Source organism: Macaca mulatta, chromosome 10 (genome assembly GCF_049350105.2).
Source record: "Macaca mulatta isolate MMU2019108-1 chromosome 10, T2T-MMU8v2.0, whole genome shotgun sequence".
In the NCBI taxonomy this organism is placed as follows: domain Eukaryota; kingdom Metazoa; phylum Chordata; class Mammalia; order Primates; family Cercopithecidae; genus Macaca; species Macaca mulatta.
The window spans coordinates 28185177-28205745 of NC_133415.1; the positions used below are offsets into that span (position 1 = coordinate 28185177).

A 20569-nucleotide genomic window follows, 5' to 3' on the forward strand; every position below is an offset into this window, starting at 1 on the left:
TTTTAACTTTATTCCACTGTGTCCAGAGACCATACTTTGCATGATTTCAATCTTCTTAAATTTGAGACTTAGGACCAATTATATGCTCTATACTGGAGAATATTCCACGTGCTCTTCAGAAGAATGCTTATTCTGCTCCTGGCAGGTGGAATGTTCTGTTCATGTCTAGTGTGCGCAACTGGTTTATAGTGCTTTTCAAGTCCTCTATTTCCTTGATGGTCTTCTGTAGTTTTTCTATCCATTACTGAAAGTGGGGGCCAGGCACAGTGGCTCACACCCCTAATCCCAACACTTTGGGAGGCTGAGGCGGGCAATTTGCCTGAGCTCAGGAGTTTGAGAAAAATACAAAAAAAAAAAATTAGTTGGGTGTGGTGGCGTGTGCCTGTAATCCCAGCTACTCGTGAGGCAGGAGGATCACTTGAATCTGGGAGGCGGAGATTGCAGTGAGCCCAGATTGTGCCACTGCACTCCAGCCTGAGTGACAGAGTGAGACTTCATCTCAAAAAAAAAAAAAAAAAAGAAAGAAAGTGGAGTATTGAAGTCACCAACTATTATTACTGACAATGTAGCCATATTTAACCCTTTACTTATAAAATTCTTTTTGGAAACTGGATCTGTAACCACCACCCACTCCCACATCAGACCCTGTGCATACGCCAACTATCTGTTGCTCAGCAGCTGTGATGGTTGTTCCAGCTCTTTATTAGGCAAAGAAGAGGTGTCTTTTTTAGCATTTCCTTTAAGGAAGGTGGCTCAGATTGTTGAGCCAGCCAGGCCCTGCAGGATGGCTGCAATTAGGATCACAAGTACTTCTCCCGAAACTCACAGATTCTCTGCGTGACCATTGGATCCAATGTTGAAAAGTCCCAGTCGGCCAACTGCATTAGTCGATCGTGGGCCTCCTTAAAGAGGCCAGAGCCAATATTCAGCTCCACCCGCATGCGCCACTCAGCTAGCTTGGAGCTGTTGAGGAAGACATTATAGTTGGCTGCCATGGGCTGTGGATAGACAAAGAGGAAGATGTGGTCAGCCTGGGGACCAGCCCTACCTGGGTCCTCTCCCACAGCCTCAGGCCCCCGCCTCCAACATCTGCCTCTGCAAAGAAATAGGCTGCTGACCCCCAAGGCCTGAGCAAGGGGGTCCCAGACTATGTAATAGATGTACATGGGGATGGAGGATCCAGAATCCCCCAGGGTCTCTGGTCACTGATCTTCTTGCTCTAAGCCTTCTGGACCATGCTGAGAGGGCTCCCGGCCCAGGCAGCTCCCACTTCTCCAGCCTGCGACCTCACATGAATTCTGCCTTCTTCCAAGGAAACCCCTTACCCCAGGGGTGTATATGTGGATAAGGGAGAGAACTCAGGTTTTTTTCCCCATGTTTAACCTCCCACTGTGATCAGGCTCAGGGGCTAGAATGGGAGACCTGGCAAGCAGTCTACCCTGCAGTTTGGCTGGCTCACTAAGACAGTCTACCCTGCAGTTTGGCTGGTTCACTAAGACAGTCTACCCTGGACTTTGGCTTTGCACCCAAGGTCTTTGGGAAGCCCAAGAAGGGGTGGGTGGTGGGTGAAATGTAAGGGGTGGGGGCGAAGCATATGTCTGAGCCCTCGGGGCAGGCCAGAATGATTTTTCCTGGTGCTGGTCTGCACTGCAAACAGACCAAAGAGACTAATTTTCATATGAGCCAGAGATCTCTGGGATGAGGAAAGGAACACTGCATTTCCTGGCCAAGCCACCAGGATCCCAGGTGCCTCCTCCTGGGCATAGCTCTGGCTGATATGAAAATTAGTCTCTTTGGTCAGTGTGCAGTGCCCTAGCTGGTGTTCAGGATGGCCAGTTTAGACCCTGGCCAGTGTCTTGAGAGGCAGAACTGGTCACCCTCCCCTGCATGGAGAGGCCACATAAATGCCCCATACTCAGGTGTGCCTCCAAATGCACAGTGGATGCCCCTCAGACCCAGCCAGGAGAGCTGTCCTCCATAGCTGTCTGTCTGGAGCTCTGGGAACGAGGCAGGGCCAGAAGGAACCCCAGGGGCCAGTGAACATTTCCTGGCGAGTCCAGCAAGAGGAGGCGGTATCTGGGATGCTGGTGGATTGACCAGGAAATGCAGTGTTCTTCTCTATCCCAGGCTCACCCTCCAGCTCCTCACACACCGAAGAATCTTTGTCAAGTGTGGAGAACTGTGATCCTCCCTGATTCACAATGTTCTGTGCTTCCTGTTGCCCCCAGACTGAGTCCAGGCCCCCTGACCTGGCTCCCACAGCCCCCATGGCAGCTCTACCTGCCTTTCCTGCCTCTCCAGCCTATCCTCAAGTGATGGCCCCACTGGTCACAGAGGAGTCCCACCTCTGCCCAAGGTCTAACCCTCCTCCACCCCAACCCACACCTGCATCATCTCCACCACGGCCACCAAGTCAGCCAGTGAGATTTGGTCCCCGATGAGGAACATCTTATCCTGCAGAAAATACTCCTCGAAGAGCCGCAGGCTGTTCTTCACCTCTTCCACTGCATGCTCCATCTTCTCAGCTGAAACTTCCTCCCCTGTTATCTTTGGGATCAGCAACTGGCCAGGGTTGGGAAGAGGAGGGAAGAGGAGGCTGCACTCCAGGGCCACCTGCCCTGCCTGGTCTCTGTACTCTTGTCTGCTGGATAGATACTGGACAGTTCCCAGGACATAAAGTAGTTTCACCTCTTGTAGCAGTTCTGATTGGTGGAAGTTGCTGGGAACCATGTGTTCACAAGGATTTGGGGAGCTCAGCAGGTATAAGTCCTGTGACTGATTAGTGATGCCTGTCACAGGCATAGAATTTGATGTAACCAATCATGTACACATGTATTGGTTATTTGTCACCTTCAAATTTTCTATTTTCTTTTTTTTTGTTTTGTTTTTGAGACGGAGTCTCACTCTGTTGCCCATGCTGGAGTGCAGTGGCGGGATCTCAGCTCACCGCAACCTCCGCCTGCTGGGTACAAGAGATTCTCCTGCCTCAGCCTCTGGAGTAGCGGGGATTACAGGCACGTGCCACCATGCCTGGGTAACTTTTGTATTTTTAATAGAGATGGGGTTTCACCATGTTGGCCAGGCTGTTCTCGAAGTCCCAACCTTGTGATCTGCCTGCCTTGGCCTCCCAAAGTGTTGACATTACAGGCATGAGCCACCGCGCCCGGCCATCTTCAAATTTTCTATGAGCTTTTTTTTTGAGATGGAGTCTCACTTTGTCACCCAGGTTGGAGTGCAGTGGCATGATCTCAGCTCACTGCAACCTCCACTTGGCTGGTTTAAGCAATTCTCCTGCCTCAGCCTCCTGAGTAGCTAGGATTACAGGTGCCCACCACCACACTGGCTAATTTTTTTTGTATTTTTAGTAGAGACAGTGTTTCACAATTTTGGACAGGTAGGTCTTGAATTCCTGACCTCAAGTGATCCACCTGCCTTGGCCTCCCAAAGTATTGGGATTACAGGCTTGAGCACAACACCTGGCCTTCTGTGGGCCTTTCGACGCTGAGATTCTCTAGTTTGGAATGAAATGCCTCAAATGCTGTCCTGGGTAAGTCATATCAGCCCCTCCTGTATGCCCTTCCCCTCGCCCTAATAAGACTCTTTCATGCCCATTGTTTCAGTCCACACCCCTGACAGCTCTGTAAGGCAGGCAGGAGAAGGAGCTGAGGAAATGAGGCCCAGAGAGGGAGGGAGACTTACTTACTAGAGTTCACCGGCAATCAGCAGGGCCAGAACTGGCCACCAGCCTCCCTGACTCCCTTGTGCCCTTGTCCCCAGGCCCCGGAAGTGATCCTGCTCACCTTGAGCCAGACTATCTTCTTCATGGGCAGCTGAAAGGCCGCGTGTTGCCAAGCCATGAACTCATCCACACTGGCACGTACGTGCAGGTCTGGCGGGTACCAGTGTGATGGAGCGCTGTACTTGCGGCACAGGTAGTAGAGGATGGCCACACTGCAGAAAGGGCCAGTCAGGGGCACTGCCCTTGCCTTCCTGAGTGCCAGTACATCAACCACCCCAATATGCCCTGGGCCCAACTGCTGGGGCTTCCAGAGCAAGAAGGAGCCCAAATGGCCCCGGGAAAGGCCTTCACCAGGGCTGTCTGTCTGACAGTCAGTAAGGGCAGGGAAGGAGCCCTGCAGGGTGAGTAGGAGTTGGGGGCTGGTGGTATAACAAAGAGTAGGCCAGCAAGGGGAACAACACGTGTCAAATCAGGATGCTGAGGCGGGTGGATCGCTTGAGTCCAAGAATCTGAGGCTGCAGTGAGCCAAGATCACGCCACTGCACTCCAACTTCGGTGAAAGAGCAAGATCCTTTTTCAAAACAGAAACAGGCCAGGCACGATGGCTCACACATGTAATCCCGGCACTCTGGGAGGCCAAGGGCGGGCAGATCCCTTGAGGCCAGGAGTTGGAGACCAGCCTGGCCAACGTGGTGAAACCCTGTCTCTACTAAAATGAAAATACAAAAATTAGCTGGGTGTGGTGACACACACCTGTAATCCCACCTACTTGGGAGCCTAAGGCATGGGAGTCACTTGAACCTGGGAGGCACAGGTTGTAGTGAGCCAAGATTGTGCCACTGCACTCCAGCCTGGGCCACAAAGCAAGACTCTGTCTCAAAAAACCAACAAATAAAAACACATGCTGAAATACCAGGGTAAGGGCAGCAAGGTGAATCTGAAGAACGGAGAGTAGGTGGGTGCAACTGGAAGGAGGGTGGGGGTGGTTGGGGAGTGGTGAGGCAGCAAGAGACACTGTGGAGGCCACAGAGGGTAGCCCCAGGAGATGCAGGGAGGTTATGGACTTAATCCATAAGATTAGGTGTTATACAAGCCAGGGCATGAAAGGATCCATCTCTCTGGTGCTGGATGGAGGGTGAGCCCGAGGGAGCAGAATGGACGACAGCAGGGCCAGCAACTATCGGGAAGGTTGTGATGTCCGGGAATGGTGGAGGTCATGGGGACAGAGGGAAGGGGACGGAGGGGAGACATGCTTCGGAGGGGTATCCTAGGCCTTGCTGATTGATGGCTGGTGTGGGAACCTCCACAGGACAAGTGCTCCTTTGTTATCATCAACAGCAACCTTGCCAAGGTAAAAAGGTTAGGGCATGGAGAGAGCTACCGATTAGAGAGTGGCGGGAGAGACAGCAACTGGCTGCAAGATTCAGAACTTGTTTGGATCCTGATCCAAACAAACTGCCAAGAAAATATTTAGGAGATAATCAGAGAGTTTTGAACAGGAGCCAGACATTAGATGAAATCTAGGAATTATTGTTAATTTTGTGAGGTATCTTAATGGTAATGTAGTGTTCCTACCCTCTCTCCTAGCCCAGGCTGGAGTGCAGTGGCGCAATCAGAGTTCACTGCAGTCGTGAACTCCTGGCCTCAAGCGATCCTCCCGTGTCAGCCTCTCAAAGTGCTGGGATTATAGGCATGAGCTACCATGACCAGTCTGTTGCTTTTCTTTTCTTTCTTTCTTTCTTTTTTTTTTTTTTTTAAGAACTCTTATCTCTGAGAGGTATGTTCCTAAACATTTATTGATTTGTTTACTATTTATTTTTATTTTTGAGATGGGATCTTACTCTGTTGTCCAGGCTGAAGAACAATGACTCAATCTCGGCTCACTGCAACCTCTGCCTCCCGGGCTCAAGCAGTCTTTCCCCTCAGCCTCCTGAGTAGCTGGGACTACAGGTGCAGACCACCACGCTAGCTAATTTTTGTATTTTTTGTAGATATGGGGTTTTGCCATGTTGTCCAGGCTAGGCTGGTCTTGAACACATGAGCTCAGGCCATCCCCCAACTTCAGCCTCCCAAAGTGCTGGGATTACAGGTGTGAGCTGGCCCCTAAACATTTATGACTGGAATGATGGGATGTCTGGGAGGCAGGGGAATAGAAATGATGTAAAATGGACTCCAGGTTGGCAACAGTCGGAGCTGGGCAATGGGTTTGTGGGGTTCCTCATGCCCCTCATTAGTTAGTATTCACTCTCCTTTAGTGTATGTGTGAGGTTTTCCATGGTGAAATAGACAAATGCGCGCACTGTGTCTCCCAGGAGGAGCAGAGACACATGGTGCAAGGGCCCTGGGGAAGACTTACCTTTCACTTAAGATAAATTTCCCATCTTTGAGGCTGGGCAGCTTCCTGAGGGGGTTGATGTCAATGTATTCTTTGCTGTGGTGGTGACCTGGGAGGGGCAGGGAAGGTATGAGGCTGTGGGACTCCAGGGGAGAGAGAACTGAGACTCCCAGAGACACAAATACCTCCCTCTCTATTTTCTCAAGAAGAGGGAACTGAGGCCCAGAGGGACATCACGTCTCACCCCAGGTCATAGGGCAAGGCAGTTGCAGAACCGGACTGGGATCAGAACTGGTGGCTCCCAGGCTACTCCACCCTAGGTTTAGTGACTCCCGTGCCTCCTACCTGTGTCCAAGGACAAGGATGACCCTTTGGCCCAGAAGCTGGAGGCCTCCCCCTCCAGCTTCCCCCAGCTGGGGGGAGGCCTCCAGCTTTGGGCCCACCCCCAAAGCTGAATCTGAAGCCACAGCCTTTGAATCACCTGAAGCCCTGAGGGACTGAGTCCCATCCCCACTCCCATCGCCCTCACTCCTCTGTCCCCTCTTTAAGGAAGCCGGGCCCAGCACACAGCTGGACATCCAAAAGGAAGCCTCTCAGACACAATCGGGGTCATCTGTACAGGGAACCTGATGTGGGGGCAGGAATTGAAACTCTTTCTGGACCAGCTGCTTCCCGTTGGGGGCTCCACTCGCACCCCATTCATTTCCAAAGCTTCCCTGTCTCTTCCTCTGTGTTCTAGAGGCTTCTGCTTTTGCAGGTTGAGGTTTTGGAGCCCCTCTGTGCTCAGGATGGAGTTGGAGCCCACCCGTCTGGCCCTCACTCGGGGTCAGTGGAGCCCTGAGCCGTTCTGAACACTGGGGAAGACGGGTGTAGACAGACTGTGCTCTTCTGCCCCCTTTGCCAACCTGGCAGGCAGGTGCTGAGTTCACAAGGTCCTAGACTTCCACAAGGAAGCCAGGGTGCCTGGTGGGAGCTCAGGGAGTCCCAGATGCTCTTCCTTCCCCCTTCTCCTCGAAAAGCCTGTTCATCTCCGGCATGGGGACTGTCATTAGTGGGGAATGACTAAGGTAGGCTAGACAGGGATGCAGCCTACAAGCCCCCTGGCATCATTTCTTTCCTGGGGACCTCTGGGGTGACTCCCTTGTCTCTGTCTCTGCTCCTCAGAAACGCCCCTATCAGGCTGGGCATGGTGGCTTATGCCTGTAACCCCAGCATTTTGGAGGCTGAGGTGGGCAGATCACTTGAGGTTCAGATTTTGAGACCAGCCTGGTCCACATGGTGAAACTCCTTTTAAAAATACAAAAAATTAGGCCGGGCGTGGTGGCTCAAGCCTGTAATCCCAGCACTTTGGGAGGCCGAGACGGGCGGATCACGAGGTCAGGAGATCGAGACCATCCTGGCTAACACGGTGAAACCCCGTCTCTACTAAAAAATACAAAAAACTAGCCGGGCGCGGTGGCGGGCGCCTGTAGTCCCAACTACTCGGGAGGCTGAGGCAGGAGAATGGCGTGAACCCGGGAGGCGGAGCTTGCAGTGAGCTGAGATCCGGCCACTGCACTCCAGCCTGGGCGACAGAGCGAGACTCCGTCTCAAAAAAAAAAAAAAAAAAAAAAAAAAAAAAAAAAAAAAAAAAAAAAAATTAGCTGGGTGTGGTGGCGAGCACCTCTAATCCCAACTACTTGAGAGAGCAGGAGACGCACCTGAACCCAGTGGAGATTGCAGTGAGCAGAGATAGTGCCACTGCACTGCAGCCTGGGCAACAGAGCGAAACTCCATCAAAAAACAAGAAAAAAAGGAAAACCCCAATCTGTGTGCCCTGCATCCCCCAGGACCAGGCCTGCCCGGTAGCAGTGGGAACTGACCTTTCAGCAGATCCACAAACTGAAAGTTGAACCGGATATCATGCTTCTTTGAGAAGATGTAGACGGCACGGCAGGGTGCTGACAGCAGGTCCATGTAGAGCTCCAGGGCCATGTTGAGACACATGCCGGGCCCCACAGCTGCAACTGGCCAGCCACAGACCTGGGCCTATGTCTGGCCAGAGTCCCCTGGCCCTGTGCCCTCTCCAATCTGGACCCAGGACCCTGTGTTCCCCAGGGAAACTTCTTGTTTCCCTTTGTGTTGTCATAAGGCCAGGAAGCCTGCAATTCTTACGGCAGCAAGGATTCTAAGGAGGCCCAGGAGTAGGCTCGGGAGAGGTCTGTGGCAAAGATGTGGCAGCTGTGACCCTAGTCTCCCCCTTCAACATATGCCTATGCCCCGTGGCACCACCTCACAGACACCCTGTCTGAGAAGGGATTATGTCTGGGAATTCCCATGGCTGGACTTTCATTGCAGAACCTGACGAAAGGGGCTTTGCAGGGTCCAGAATGAGGAGGAGGCAATAAGAATTATCCCTGGAAGATTCCAGAAGTAGAGACTGGGAGTATCCATAGGTGAATGGAGCCTGAACTTTGACTGAAAAGGAATTGGGAGAAAGAGACACAGGAATCTGGGAGCTTTGGGAGCAGTGGGGACACTACCACCAGGAAGTCAGGGGACACTCAGCCAGTGTGTGCCATGCAGAGGAGCCCGGAAACTTCCTGGCCTGGGTTGGGGCTGCAGTGGCCAGACTGTGCACCTGGTGGCCCAGGAAAGTAACTAGAGCCCCACATGGGGGACTGAGTGCCACTCACTCTATGCTGTGTGATCTAATATGTCTAGGCTCAGAAATGGGACTGACCCCACTTCCAGTGACAGAGTAAGCCTGGAGACAAGCGAAGAGCACGCAGTGTGTTTACTGCAGACAGCAGGGTGCAGTGGAGTGGGCTGCACCCAATCAGCGGAGCCGCTCCTGCAGCAACTGCACCTGCTTCTGGGCCAGCTGGGGGTCCCGCTGAGCCTCACTGTGGTTCTGAGGCTAGAGAATGAGCTTGTGGGCCTCCAGGAAGAGCTCAGTATCCAGGGCGGCCTCCACACAGGCCTGCCACTCTTGCAGCCGGGAGTCTTGGCAGAGGTCACAGCCAACAGCAGTGGGCAGGGAAGATAGGACAGCTGGGGTTGGGGCTCAGCCCCATGCCCAGAGTCTCCCCAGAGGGCAGGTGGGTAGGAGAGCTTCACCTCCATCACCTCCATCAGCACCAATCTTCCAGGGAGAGCTGCTCCATTGCCACAAAGGGCCTGGCCACCAGCACCTTCCCATCCAGGTGCTGCAGGGCTGGCGGCAGCCTCCCTAACAGCCATTCCAGTTGTGCAGCATCTGCAGGCTGCCCTGAGAAGTGGGGCAGGAGAGACTGGGCTGGGAGGAGAGGAGCAACTTAACCCACACCCTTGGAATCCTCTTGGGCCTCCTCACCATCCCTTCCCGGCTGCCATTCATTAGTGATGTCCTCTGGGGCTCTGTGTTCAGAAAGTTTCTAAGGATTCATTCCGGCTTAGGGGAAGGAGTACTGTGATAGATTAGTGATGTCTGCTCAGGGCAGTGGAAGTGAAGCTAATATGTAATATGTGCCAATTGGTACCTTCCATCTCTGGGGGTCCAAACTCCTGCCCCAGCCTGCATGACAGGGCCTAGGAAGCTCACTTTGCACAGGTAGACATTGGTGGCAGGCAGCTGGATGGTGACATGCTGCCATGCCAAGTACTCACCCACGCAGGTGCGGGCCTGCAGCTCAGATGGGTACCAGTGTTCCTCCATCTGGTACTTTTGACTGAGGTATAAAACGATGACCATGCTGTGGGCAGGAGATGTCAGAGATCTTTTCTCCAGCCTGTCAGGGCCAGGCGGCTTTATGGCTCATACTCATGGTGATTTGACCAGGTTTTCTTCCCACCTTCCCCTTCAGGGGAGGACCGCCCTATACCACAACTCCCTCCAGGCAGTATCTCCCCACGACCAAACCACTCTGTTTCTCCATTTCCAACTCGATCCTCCCTGGGCCCATGTTTCCACTTTCCCTCCCAGTTATCGCACCATCCTGCCCTCCATGCCCAGGCCCCACTCCCTGGCATCAGGGTCCCCACTCAGAGTGAGAGAGGCAGGCCTGCCACGTGAGCCCTGCCCAAGTTCCCTTCCTAGTGCCCCAGAGCACTAGGTGCCCATTTTCCATCCTCGGGTAAGCCCTGGGAGGTGGTTACATTATTCCCCCCACCCCATTTTACAGAGGAGAAACCTGGCACACAAAGTTCTGTGATTTGCTGAAGGGCACAGAGTGAGGAATTGGGGAGCTGGGATTGAAAGTGGAGTCTCCCCTGGGCCTTCCCAGCTCCTAGGACTCTGAAAGGATGAGCTGGGGACATTTGGGGAGGAGCCAGCCTCAAGCCTGAGCCTTGCCTGCTGGCTTCAGGCTGTCCAGGCTTATCTGGGTGACCTATGCCCTTTCCCCACCTGGGCAGCTCCAGATGGCTAAGGCTCTAGCCAGGTTCCAGCCTCCAGCTTTAGCCCAAAGGTGCCCATGGGTCCAGCCTCTGCATCAGAGCTACACAAGCTGAAATGAGGAAGGGGCTGCTGTGACTTGGAAAGATGTCCATCCCAGGGAAAGATCTCCCCTCTTTTCTCTGCCTCCCCCTACAACTCTGAGTGCCTGAACCCAGGCAGATCCTGGCTGTGACCCTGGGTGGTCACCAGGTCACAATTACCTCTCTGCTAGTAGGAAGTCGCCATCTCTGAGGGCAGGCATCTTCCCCAGGGGGTCACCTTCAGGAACTCAGGCTTCAGGTGCTCCCCTGGTGGGCAGAAAGGAGAGGAGAGAAGGCTCAGTGCAGGGCCTGGTCCTTGGCACCCACTCCATGGGGTCCAGCTCAGCCACTTGGCTCACCCCAAGCCAACTCCGCCGGCTGCAGCTGAAAAGGGATGCCATTCTGTCTTGCAAAAGTGGATGGTGTGTCAGGTCCAGGAAGAGCTCTAGCCCCATTGCTGCTCCTCTCACCTGCCCTCCCAGAATTCTGGACCTCCAGGAGTTGCTCAGCTCTTCTCCAACAGTTTTGAGCTGTTTCCTGTTCATAGTCTGCTGTAATGGGCCAGAGCACAGGGCAGGCTGGGCTTCAGGGACCTTCTCCGGATATTCCTGGGAAGAGAACTTCATCTTCTCTCTTAACTCTTGCTGATAATTTTCTGGAGCTAGGCACCTTGTAAAACCCATGTCCCAGAATGTCAAACCTGGAAATACAATGTTGGCGCTGAAGCTGCATTGAAACTGAATGAATGAAGCCCCCACCCTCTTATCCAAATACCCTATCAGTCTGTTGAATGTCAAAGTATGTAGGGGCGGTGTGGGGGAGCCTATAGGGAGTCTCCATTTCTGTAGCCTTCCAGATGTTCCATGCAGAGTTTTCCTCTAATGACCCTTGGACACCGTGGCGGTCACTGTTTCCCTGCATAAACCTTTGATGATCCTTACCTTTAGTGCACCAGTGAAACACCGAATTTTGATTTTCAGTGTGTGCAGTCTATATAGTTAATAAAGTCAGTTTCTAATGGAATATGCCTGTGCCTGCTGTGTTTTTACCTAACCACTGCTAAGGACTCTCATTAATAGCTAGACCTTGGAGTTCCTTCCCCTGGACGCCTGGCCCAACTATTTTGAACTCATTCATCTGCCAGTGTGTTTCATGGTGTCCTGCTTCCCCAAGCACCTCAGGGAATGTTTGAGTTGAATATGAATGAATCGTTGCAGTCACCAAGGATGGGATTCAGGCCCAGCTCTCACCAAGACCATAAGGCAACAGTCTTTGATCTACATTCCCCATGTTAAATCTGCTATCTTCACTGTAGTGAGAGTGATACTGAGAGAGAAAAGTTAGGTAATTAGGGTGGGTTCTTAGTAAAACTCCTTTAAACAGAGGAACAACCTGAAAAATCAGGCTTCAGACACAGATAAGGAAACTTGCACAAACCTCTGGCCCACTCAGGTAAAGGAACAAGGCCCAACATAGAAACACCTTTTACCTTTGTGCCTAAGACATGCCTACAGCTACTCGGATAAAGGAACAAGACCCAACATAGAAACACCTTTGTCCTTTGTATAACCAGTGGGCTTCTAGGAAATAGTCTCTTCTACTTTTGTGGACATGTACACGGTGGGCTACGGTGGGTACCAGTGGGCACTTTCCTTTCTTGGACATGCTTTAGACTGTGAGCCGAGCCTCTGTGAATCATCACTTCAGCCCGACTGGTCCTGGGCCAGGCTATCACTTCAGCTCCTAATTGGTCCCTGGCAATGTCCAGGGGCCAAGCTGAGTAGTGTTCTCTCCAAGACCAGTCAGCACATTCCTTCCCTTCCCAGTCCATAAAAACCCCAGACCCAGCCTCATAGTGGGCAACCTGCTTGGGCCTCCCGCCAGCTGCGATGAGCTTTCTTCATTTGCTTATTAAACTTTTGCTTCAACTTCACCCTTTGTGGCCACACTCCTTAATTTTCTTGGTCGTGAGACAAAGAATTCTGGGTGATACCCCACAATGAGAGACTGGTACATTGTGGTGTATGGGCAAGACTGCAACAATGTTTTCTGCTTGCTTGTTTGGACTGGCGTCTTCCCAACTCTCCAGGGTGCTCTCTCCCCACTGTGGCCCTGAGCTTTGCCTCATTGTAACACTGTGCATCCTGACACTCCTGCATGATCTGCATGTTTCTCACCTCTGGACACTCCCCACACAGCTTTTTGCTGCTTGACCACCCTTCCCACCTACTTTCAACTGTTTCTCTCCAGCGCATCTTTCATGATAAGGCTCGAGTGGAAGCTGCATCCGAGGCAGAAAGTTATCCATGCAGCTTTGAAACTATCTGTTTATGCTTCTGTTTACCCTCCCCCAGTACTGTTTACCCTAATACTCAAAGTCAAGGTTGGTGACTCAACAATTTTCAAAACTTCTAGCTTATCAGCATAGCTTTATTGTACTGAGTGTTTCACCATGCTTTTACTGTCTTTGAAGTTAAAAAACCCCCAACATTCACTCCTATTTAAATCATCCTTGCTAGACTCAAGCAGCTATGAATTCAACCACAGTTCTTCCCTACAATGCTTTATTATTATTATAGCTCCCAAGAGAGTACCATCTTTCAGCCCAAGGCCTTGACAGAAGCCCTTCAATTCTGTTGCCTTTTTTCACCTCTGGAATGCTGACACCACCCATCACCCCTCTCTCCTTGTTCATTTACTAGGTTTTGTTCTTTTTTTTCCTTTTGTTTCAATATCCTATTGTATCTGTGCCTTTTGGGCTTCACATCCTTTTTGGAAAGAGAGGCACAGGTAATATAATGAATGAGGATGCTCTTCCTACCTGGTTCCCTCTAAGTCAAGTTTCTCCAACCCGCTGGTCGGCTTGGCTTTCAATGCGGCTCAACACAAATTCGTAAACTTTCTTAAAACATTTTGAGATTTTTTTGGTGATTTTTATTTTTATTATTTATTTATTTATTAGCTCATCAGCTATCCTTAGTGTTAATGTATTTTATGTGTGGCCCAAAACAATTCTTCCAACGCGGCCCAGGGAAGCTAAAAGATTGGACACTTCGCTCTAAGTGTTCCCCAAGTTTCCACTGTTTTGAGAGCACATGTCCCAGGTAATCGCACACAGCCCATTATTTAGCGACTGCTCAGGGCGCAAGCTGTGGAGAAGGGAGTCCGACTACGAGCTGGTGCTCTGAGCCAAGCACTCGAGGACCGACGGCGGGGATCCGGAACCAACAAGCTCCACTCCCGCATTTCACAGACACACACACACACGCGCGCCGCCCAAGGGTAGCAGTCTGCAGGGCCCCAGCTAACCAGCCACACGAGCGGACAAGCGGCGAGTGTGCCCCCGCTGATTGGCTGGCGCAGCCGGCACCGGAGCCAATGGGAGCAGGCCTTGTTGTCAGGCGCGCAGCCGGCATGCGCGGTGGTCGGGAAGGACTGGCCGTTGCTGTGGAGACGCCTAGTGAGTTCCTGGAAGGCTGGTTTGAAGGCGGTGGGGGTGGGGGTGAGGCTCGGCAGAGCTGGGGGTACAGGCTTGAGGGGCTGCAGGCGCGAGGCTGGGTTATGTGAGGACGCTGGGGGTTTCGCGGGCAGCTTTGGAGTCACAGTCGGGGAAACCGAGGCCGGGCTTCCTGGCTGCCCCGCGGGCCTCTTCACGGCTCTTGCCGCCGCCTTGAGGTGCCTAGGATGGGTTCCGGCCTCGGGGGTGGTTCCCAGTAACCGCAGGAGCCACCATTGATTTGGCGTCTGCTGGGTGCAAAGCCCAGCGCTAACCCTTTACTCGCGACCTTTCGCTTCACCTTCACAGCAGCCCTGCGAGGTGAGTGCTGTTATTAGTGCCATTTACAAGGGTGGAAACTGAGGCCGAGGGAAGGTGAAATGACTTGCTCCAAGTCACCCAGTGGGTGAGCGCTACTCCAGACTGAAAATTGTGACCATTCTGCTTCACTGACTCCCCGCAGGAGGCGGGCCCTGGCCAGATGGAACTCACCTGACATTCCCAAGGTGTCTGTCTGCACAAGTGGCTTTGGGAGTCACTTAACTCTTCAGGACCTGAGTTATTACAGGTTATAAGTGTGGGATCGTCGGATTCCATGTGGCTAAGATTCCTTCTGTGTGATTATTATGGTTAGAAATAGAATATGCTTAGAACGGTCTCGTTCAGCGGTCGGCAAACTTTTGTTGTGAATATATTAATGTTTACATTGTTATATTGTAAATATGAGTATAATAGTATTGATAATAGTAGTTTAGGCTTGGGGGGGGCATCCTGTGTCTACTCAAGTGTGGCAGTGTGGTGTGGATACAGCTGAAGACAATGCGTAAGAGAGTAGCTGTGTTGCAATAAAATTGTAATTATGGGGACCAAAATTTTAATTTTATATATTGTTTGTATCATTTTCATGTGTCATGATTTTTTTTCCAAATATTAAAAAATGTAAAAACCATTCTTTGCTCCTGGGCTGTACAAAAAGGGTGGGCTGATTAGCTTGCAGAACCCTCATCTAGTACAGCACCTCATACATGAGGGGAGACAGACCCAGAGACTGGCATCTGTGTCAAGTCAGTCACACAGCCAAGGCACTGCCACCACTGAGCTTAAGACATAGGCTTCCCACCTTCCCGGCCGGGAGACACCCCCAGTTATCACTCTGTATCAGGGTGCCGATGTCTCAAAGTGTGTTATTCTTTAGCATGTGTTCTGAGGCCATGGACACTATAAGGGGTTTGGAAACTTATTAGCTTAGACTAATAAGCCTGGTGAATGTGCTGCTATCTGAGGAAATGCAGCTGCTGGGCTGGGAGTCAGAAATCAATAGATATTTTTCTTTTTCATGATTATTTAATAGCTTTTTTTTTTTTTTTTTTCTGAGATAGAGTCTTGCTCTGTCGCCCAGGCTGGAGTGCAGTGGTATGATCTCGGCTCACTGCAATCTCTGCCTCCTGGGTTCAAGCAATTCTTCTGTCTCGGCCTCCCGAGTAGCTGGGACTACAGGCGCCTGCCACCACGCTTGGCTAATTTTTGTATTTTTAGTAGAGACGGAGTTTCACCATATTGGTCAGGCTGCTCTCGAACTCCTGACCTCAGGTGATCCATCTTGGCCTCCAAAAGTGTTGGGATTACAGGCGTGAGCCACCATGCCCGGCCTCAATAGCTATTTTTTTTTTAAAGCTCCTTTTGGTGAGTTTCTTGGATTTATGGTGAACAATACAGTCACCATCCTCACATTGCTTACAGATGATAAATATATAATCAAAATGGTTATTTCTTTTTAAGCTTTTTTTTTTTTTTTTTTTTTTTTTTTTTTTTGAGACGGAGTCTCGCTCTGTCGCCCAGGCTGGAGTGCAGTGGCCGGATCTCAGCTCACTGCAAGCTCCGCCTCCCGGGTTCGGGCCATTCTCCTGTCTCAGCCTCCTGAGTAGCTGGGACTACAGGCGCCCGCCACCTCGCCCGGCTAGTTTTTTGTTTTTTTTTTAGTAGAGACGGGGTTTCACCGTGTTAGCCAGGATGGTCTCGATCTCCTGACCTAGTGATCCGCCCGTCTCGGCCTCCCAAAGTGCTGGGATTACAGGCGTGAGCCACCGCGCCCGGCCAAGCTTTTTAAACTAATTTTAGATTTAGAGAAAAGTTGCAACAATACAAAATGTTCTCTGTCCCTCACCCTGCTTTCCCTAATGTTAACATCTTACATAATGAACAGTTATCAAGAACAGAAAGCTAGTGTTTGTACAGTATTATTAACTACATTACAGACGTGATATGAATGTTACCATTTTTAAAATTAAGGTTGTGTTTTCATTCCAGGATCCTATCCAAGATCCCATGTTGCATTTACTTATTTCTCCTTGGTCCATAACATTTCCTTAGTCTTTTCTTGTTTTCCTTGGCTTTGATGCTTTTAAAGAGTACTGATCAGTTATTTTGTCTAATGTCTCTCAATTTAAAGGTTTGTCCAGTGTTTTCTAATGATTGGGGTAAGATTATGCATTGTTGGCCAGAATAATACAAAGATACATTATCTTTGTGTCTTTCTCAGTGCATCAGATGGAGTCCAAGATACTGGTATGTCTTGTTACTGGTGATATTTACCTTGATCTATTGGTTTACTTGGTGTCTGCCAGGTTTCTACACCATAAAGTTACTATCCATTTCTAATTAATGAGTCTCTTGAGAGAGATAGATTGAGAGGACACAAATTCTGGTTCTCCATGAATTTGTATCCACTGACTTTAGCATCCATCTGCAGATCTTTGTGGTGTTTGCCTAAAGGTAAATTATATATCTCTTTCCTTCTGCATTTATTAAGTCAAGTTCTACTGAAAGGAGATCTACTCTCTCTCTCTTTTATTTATTTATTTGATTATTTATGTGTCAGTATAGGCCATGGATATGCATTATATTCTATGAGTTAAAATTCATTATCATCATTATTTTGTTGCTTACTGTTACAGCATTGGCTATTTAGTTAGGATCTCCTTCAGGGTAGCTTCTGTGGCCTATCAGCTGGCCCTCATTTTTTTTCTTGTTTTTTTCTCTGAGCACTTACTTACTTTATGGCACCACAAGGTGTTCCACGCTCATCTTGTGTTTTCTCTGCCCCAACTCTGGAATCACAGTTCTTTTTGTCTTTAGCCTATCCCGTCAAGATACGGTTTTCCACAGCTACTTAGGTTAGTTCTTTTCTTCCTCATGCCCTTCAGAGTGGTTATGTTAGTTGTAATAGGTTCACTGTTAGGGTTTATATTTGTTTTCGAGTTCCCCTTATGTCCTAGCTGATTTTAGTTTGTTTTTGGGGTATGAATTATGACTGATTTCTGAGAGTCAGAGCTACACACAAAGGTATACTCAGAGAAGTGTCTTTCCCTCCTCATGCCTGCCACCCTGTTCCCATTCACCCCTTCTTTTCACCCCTTTCCCACCTACCCTGTATAGCTAACTTTGGCATCTGGATTATCTTGCGTTTCTTTTGCACAAGTGAACAGATAGTTGTGTATTTTCTCATATCTCTTGTTTCTTACACAAAGGTGACACGCTATAGATAATTGTGTTTGCTTTTTTCACTTAATAGTATGTTTTAGACTGGGCATGGTGGCTCATGCCTGTAATCCCAGCACTTTATGAGACTGAGGTGGGTGGATTGCCTGAGGTCAGGATATCGAGACCAACCTGGCCAACATGGTGAAACCCCATTTCTACCGAAAATACAAAAAAATTAGCTGGGTGTGGTGGCAGGCACCTGTAATCCCAGCTACTTGGAAGGCTGAGACTGGTGAATCGCTTGAAAGTGGGAGGCAGAGGTTGCAGTGAGCCGAGACTGCATCTCTGCACTCCAGCCTGGGTGACTGACTGAGTGAGATTCCGTCTGCAAAAAAAAAAAAAAAAAAAGAAATGTGTGTCTTGAAAATCACCCCATATTCATAGAGATCTTCCTCATTCATTTTTAAAAACATCTTTATTGAGGCCAGGCACGGTGGCTCACGCCTGTAATCCCAGCACTTTGGGAGGCTGAGGTGGGCAGATCATTTGAGGTCTAGAGTTTGAGGTCAGCCTGACCAACATGGTGAAACCCCGTTTCTACTAAAAATATTTTAAAAATTAGCTGGGCATGGTGGTGCATGCCTGTAGTCCCAGCTACTCGGGAAGCTGAGGCAGGAGTATCGCTTGAACCCGGGAAGTGGAGGTTGCAGTGAGCCGAGATTGCACCACTGCACTCCAGCCGGGGCGACAGAGCGAGAACTGCCCTGCAGCCTAGGCGACAGAGCGAGACTCTGTCTCAAGAAAAAACAAATAAACAAAAACATCTTTATTGAGATATAATTTACATACCTTACAATTCACCCATTTAAGTATAAAGTTTAGTGGTTTTTTAGTATATGCACAGAGTTATGCAAGCATCATCGCAGCACATTTTAGAACATTTTTATCACCCCTAAAAGAAACCCTGATCCGTTAGCAATTAGCAATTACTTCCCATCCTGTCTTCCCCCAGCTCTAGGCAACCAGGAATCCACTTCCTGACTTTATAAATTTGCCTGTTTTGGACATTGCATGTAAATGGGATCATACAGTACGTGGTATTTTGTTACTGGCTTCTTCCACTTAGTATAATGTTTTCATGGTTCATCCATGTTGTCAGTGTTTCGTTATTTTTATGGCTGAATAATATTCCATTTTATGGATATACCACCTTTTGTTTATCCTTTTATCAGTTGATGGATCTTGGGTTTCTACTTATGCATTATTTTGAATTATGTTGCTATGAACATTGCCTCATTAATTTTTACAGCTGCATATTCATTGTATTTCATACATTGTACATTCATACATTGTGTGAATGTACCATAGTATGTACCACAGAGTAGATGAATAAACTATTACAGTTTATATTATATGAAGAAACTATTATAATAGTTTATTTTTCTACCCTCCTATCTATGGCCATTTAAGCTGCTTCCATTATCTTGCAGTTACAAACAGTGCTGTACAGTGAATAATTCTGTGCTTATGTGTTTTTGTATTGTTGGAGGTACATATTCAGGGTAGTTTCTAGAAGTGGAATTTTGGGGTTGAAAGGTAAATGCATATGTAATTTTCTCAGATATTGTCAAATTTCCCTCCTGAAGGGTTGTACCAATGTCCAGCAATGTATGAGAATAGCGCCTGTTTCTCCACAACCTCGCCAACAGTGTGTGCTGTCATGTTTTAATTTTTGCTAGTGTGATCAGTGAGAAATAGTGTATAGTGTTGTTTTGTTTTAATATACATCTCTCTATGATTCAAACATTTTTTCATATGTTTTCGAGCTAGTTGCGTCTTCTTTTGCGATTTATCTGTTCATATTTTTCCTCCATTTGTCTACCAGGTTTTCGTTTTTCTGTTCTTTAGCTTTTTAAAAAAAAATTGTGATAAAATATAAGTAACATACAATTTATCTTTTTTTTTTTTTAAAATTTGAGATGGAGTCTCTGTTGCCAGGCTGGAGTGCAATGGTGCCATCTCAACTCACTGCAACCTCCACCTCCCTGGTTCAAGCCATTCTCCTGCCTCAGCCTCCCAAGTAGCTGGGACTACAGGCGTGTGCCACCATGCCCGGCTAATTTTTTCTATTTTTAGTAGAGACAGAGTTTCACCATGTTAGCCAGGATGGTGTCAATCTTCTGACCTCCTGATCCGCCTGCCTTGGCCTCCCAAAGTGCTGGGATTACAGGCATGAGCCACCGCGCCCGACCCAATTTATCATTTTAACCATTTTTTAAGTTTGCCATTAAATACATCCACATTGTTATGCAATCATCACCACTGTCCATCTCCGAACTTTTTTCATCTTTTCAAACTGAAACTCTGTATCCATTAAACAGGAATTCCCATTCTTCCCTCCCCCAGCCCTGTGGCCACTATTCTACTTTCTGTTTCTATGAATTTGACTACTGTGGGTACCTTATATCCATGAAATCATACAATATTTGTTTTTTTATGACTGGCTTATTCCACTTACTATAATGTCTTCAAGGTTCATCCATGTTGTAGCATATGTTGGAATTACCTTCTTTTTTGTAACGTGTCAGGATTACCTCCTTTTTAAGGCTGAATAATAAATGTTTCATTGTATGTATATACTATGTTTTGTTTAACCATTCATCTGTCGATGGGCAGTTGGGTTGCTTTCACCATTCTTTTTTTTTTTTTTGAGACGGAGTCTCACTCTGTTGCCCAGGCTGGAGTGCAGTGGCGTGATCTCGGCTCACTACAAGCTCCGCCTCCCAGTTTCATGCCATTCTCCTGTCTCAGCCTCCCGAGTAGTTGGGACTACAGGCGCCCGCCACCACGCCCAGCTAATTTTTTTGTATTTTTAGTAGAGACGGGGTTTCACCATGTTAGCCAGGATGGTCTTGATCTCCTGACCTCGTGATCCGCCTGCCTCGGCCTCCCAAAGTGCTGGGATTACAGGCTGAGCCACAGTGCCAGCCACTATTTTTTTTTTCTTTTTTCTTAGCTCCAGCTTAAAGGAGGCCACCCTTTGACTATTGTAAATAATGCTGTGTTCCTCAGTTTTAAAACA

General features: G+C 49.1%; 2 protein-coding genes across 29 annotated transcripts in view; one reads left to right on the forward strand and one right to left on the reverse strand.

Annotated features, from left to right (window-relative positions):
* Positions 1-800: 800 nt before the first annotated feature.
* On the reverse strand, positions 801-8048 carry GSTT4 (glutathione S-transferase theta 4). Its single transcript, XM_001089710.5, has 5 exons — positions 7937-8048; positions 6096-6183; positions 3801-3951; positions 2386-2562; positions 801-998 (listed from the first exon to the last, which is right to left on the reverse strand). The coding sequence occupies exons 1-5, from the start codon at positions 8046-8048 to the stop codon at positions 801-803; spliced, it is 726 nt and encodes a 241-aa protein (XP_001089710.3).
* Positions 8049-13914: 5866 nt separating this feature from the next.
* The window catches only part of CABIN1 (calcineurin binding protein 1), a 164009-nt gene continuing 157354 nt past the window's right edge, over positions 13915-20569 (forward strand). For 25 of the 28 annotated variants that reach the window (XM_077950308.1, XM_077950323.1, XM_077950312.1 and 22 more), the window contains exon 1: positions 13915-13971. The gene's annotated coding sequence lies outside the window, so the exon portion shown is untranslated. Of the gene's footprint in view, positions 14514-20569 lie in introns of all 28 variants that reach the window. The other 3 variants (XM_077950309.1, XM_077950314.1, XM_077950310.1) reach the window with 2 other exon arrangements.

Coding starts and splice junctions, on each gene's coding strand:
- GSTT4 (XM_001089710.5), bottom strand. CDS start 8,048: ATGGCCCTGGAGCTCTACATGGACCTGCTGTCAGCACCCTGCCGTGCC. Junction 3,952..6,095: donor AAATTTATCTTAAGTGAAAG/GTAAGTCTTCCC, acceptor CCCTTTCTGCAG/TGTGGCCATCCTCTACTACC. Junction 2,563..3,800: donor AGAAGATAGTCTGGCTCAAG/GTGAGCAGGATC, acceptor AACCCTGGCCAG/TTGCTGATCCCAAAGATAAC.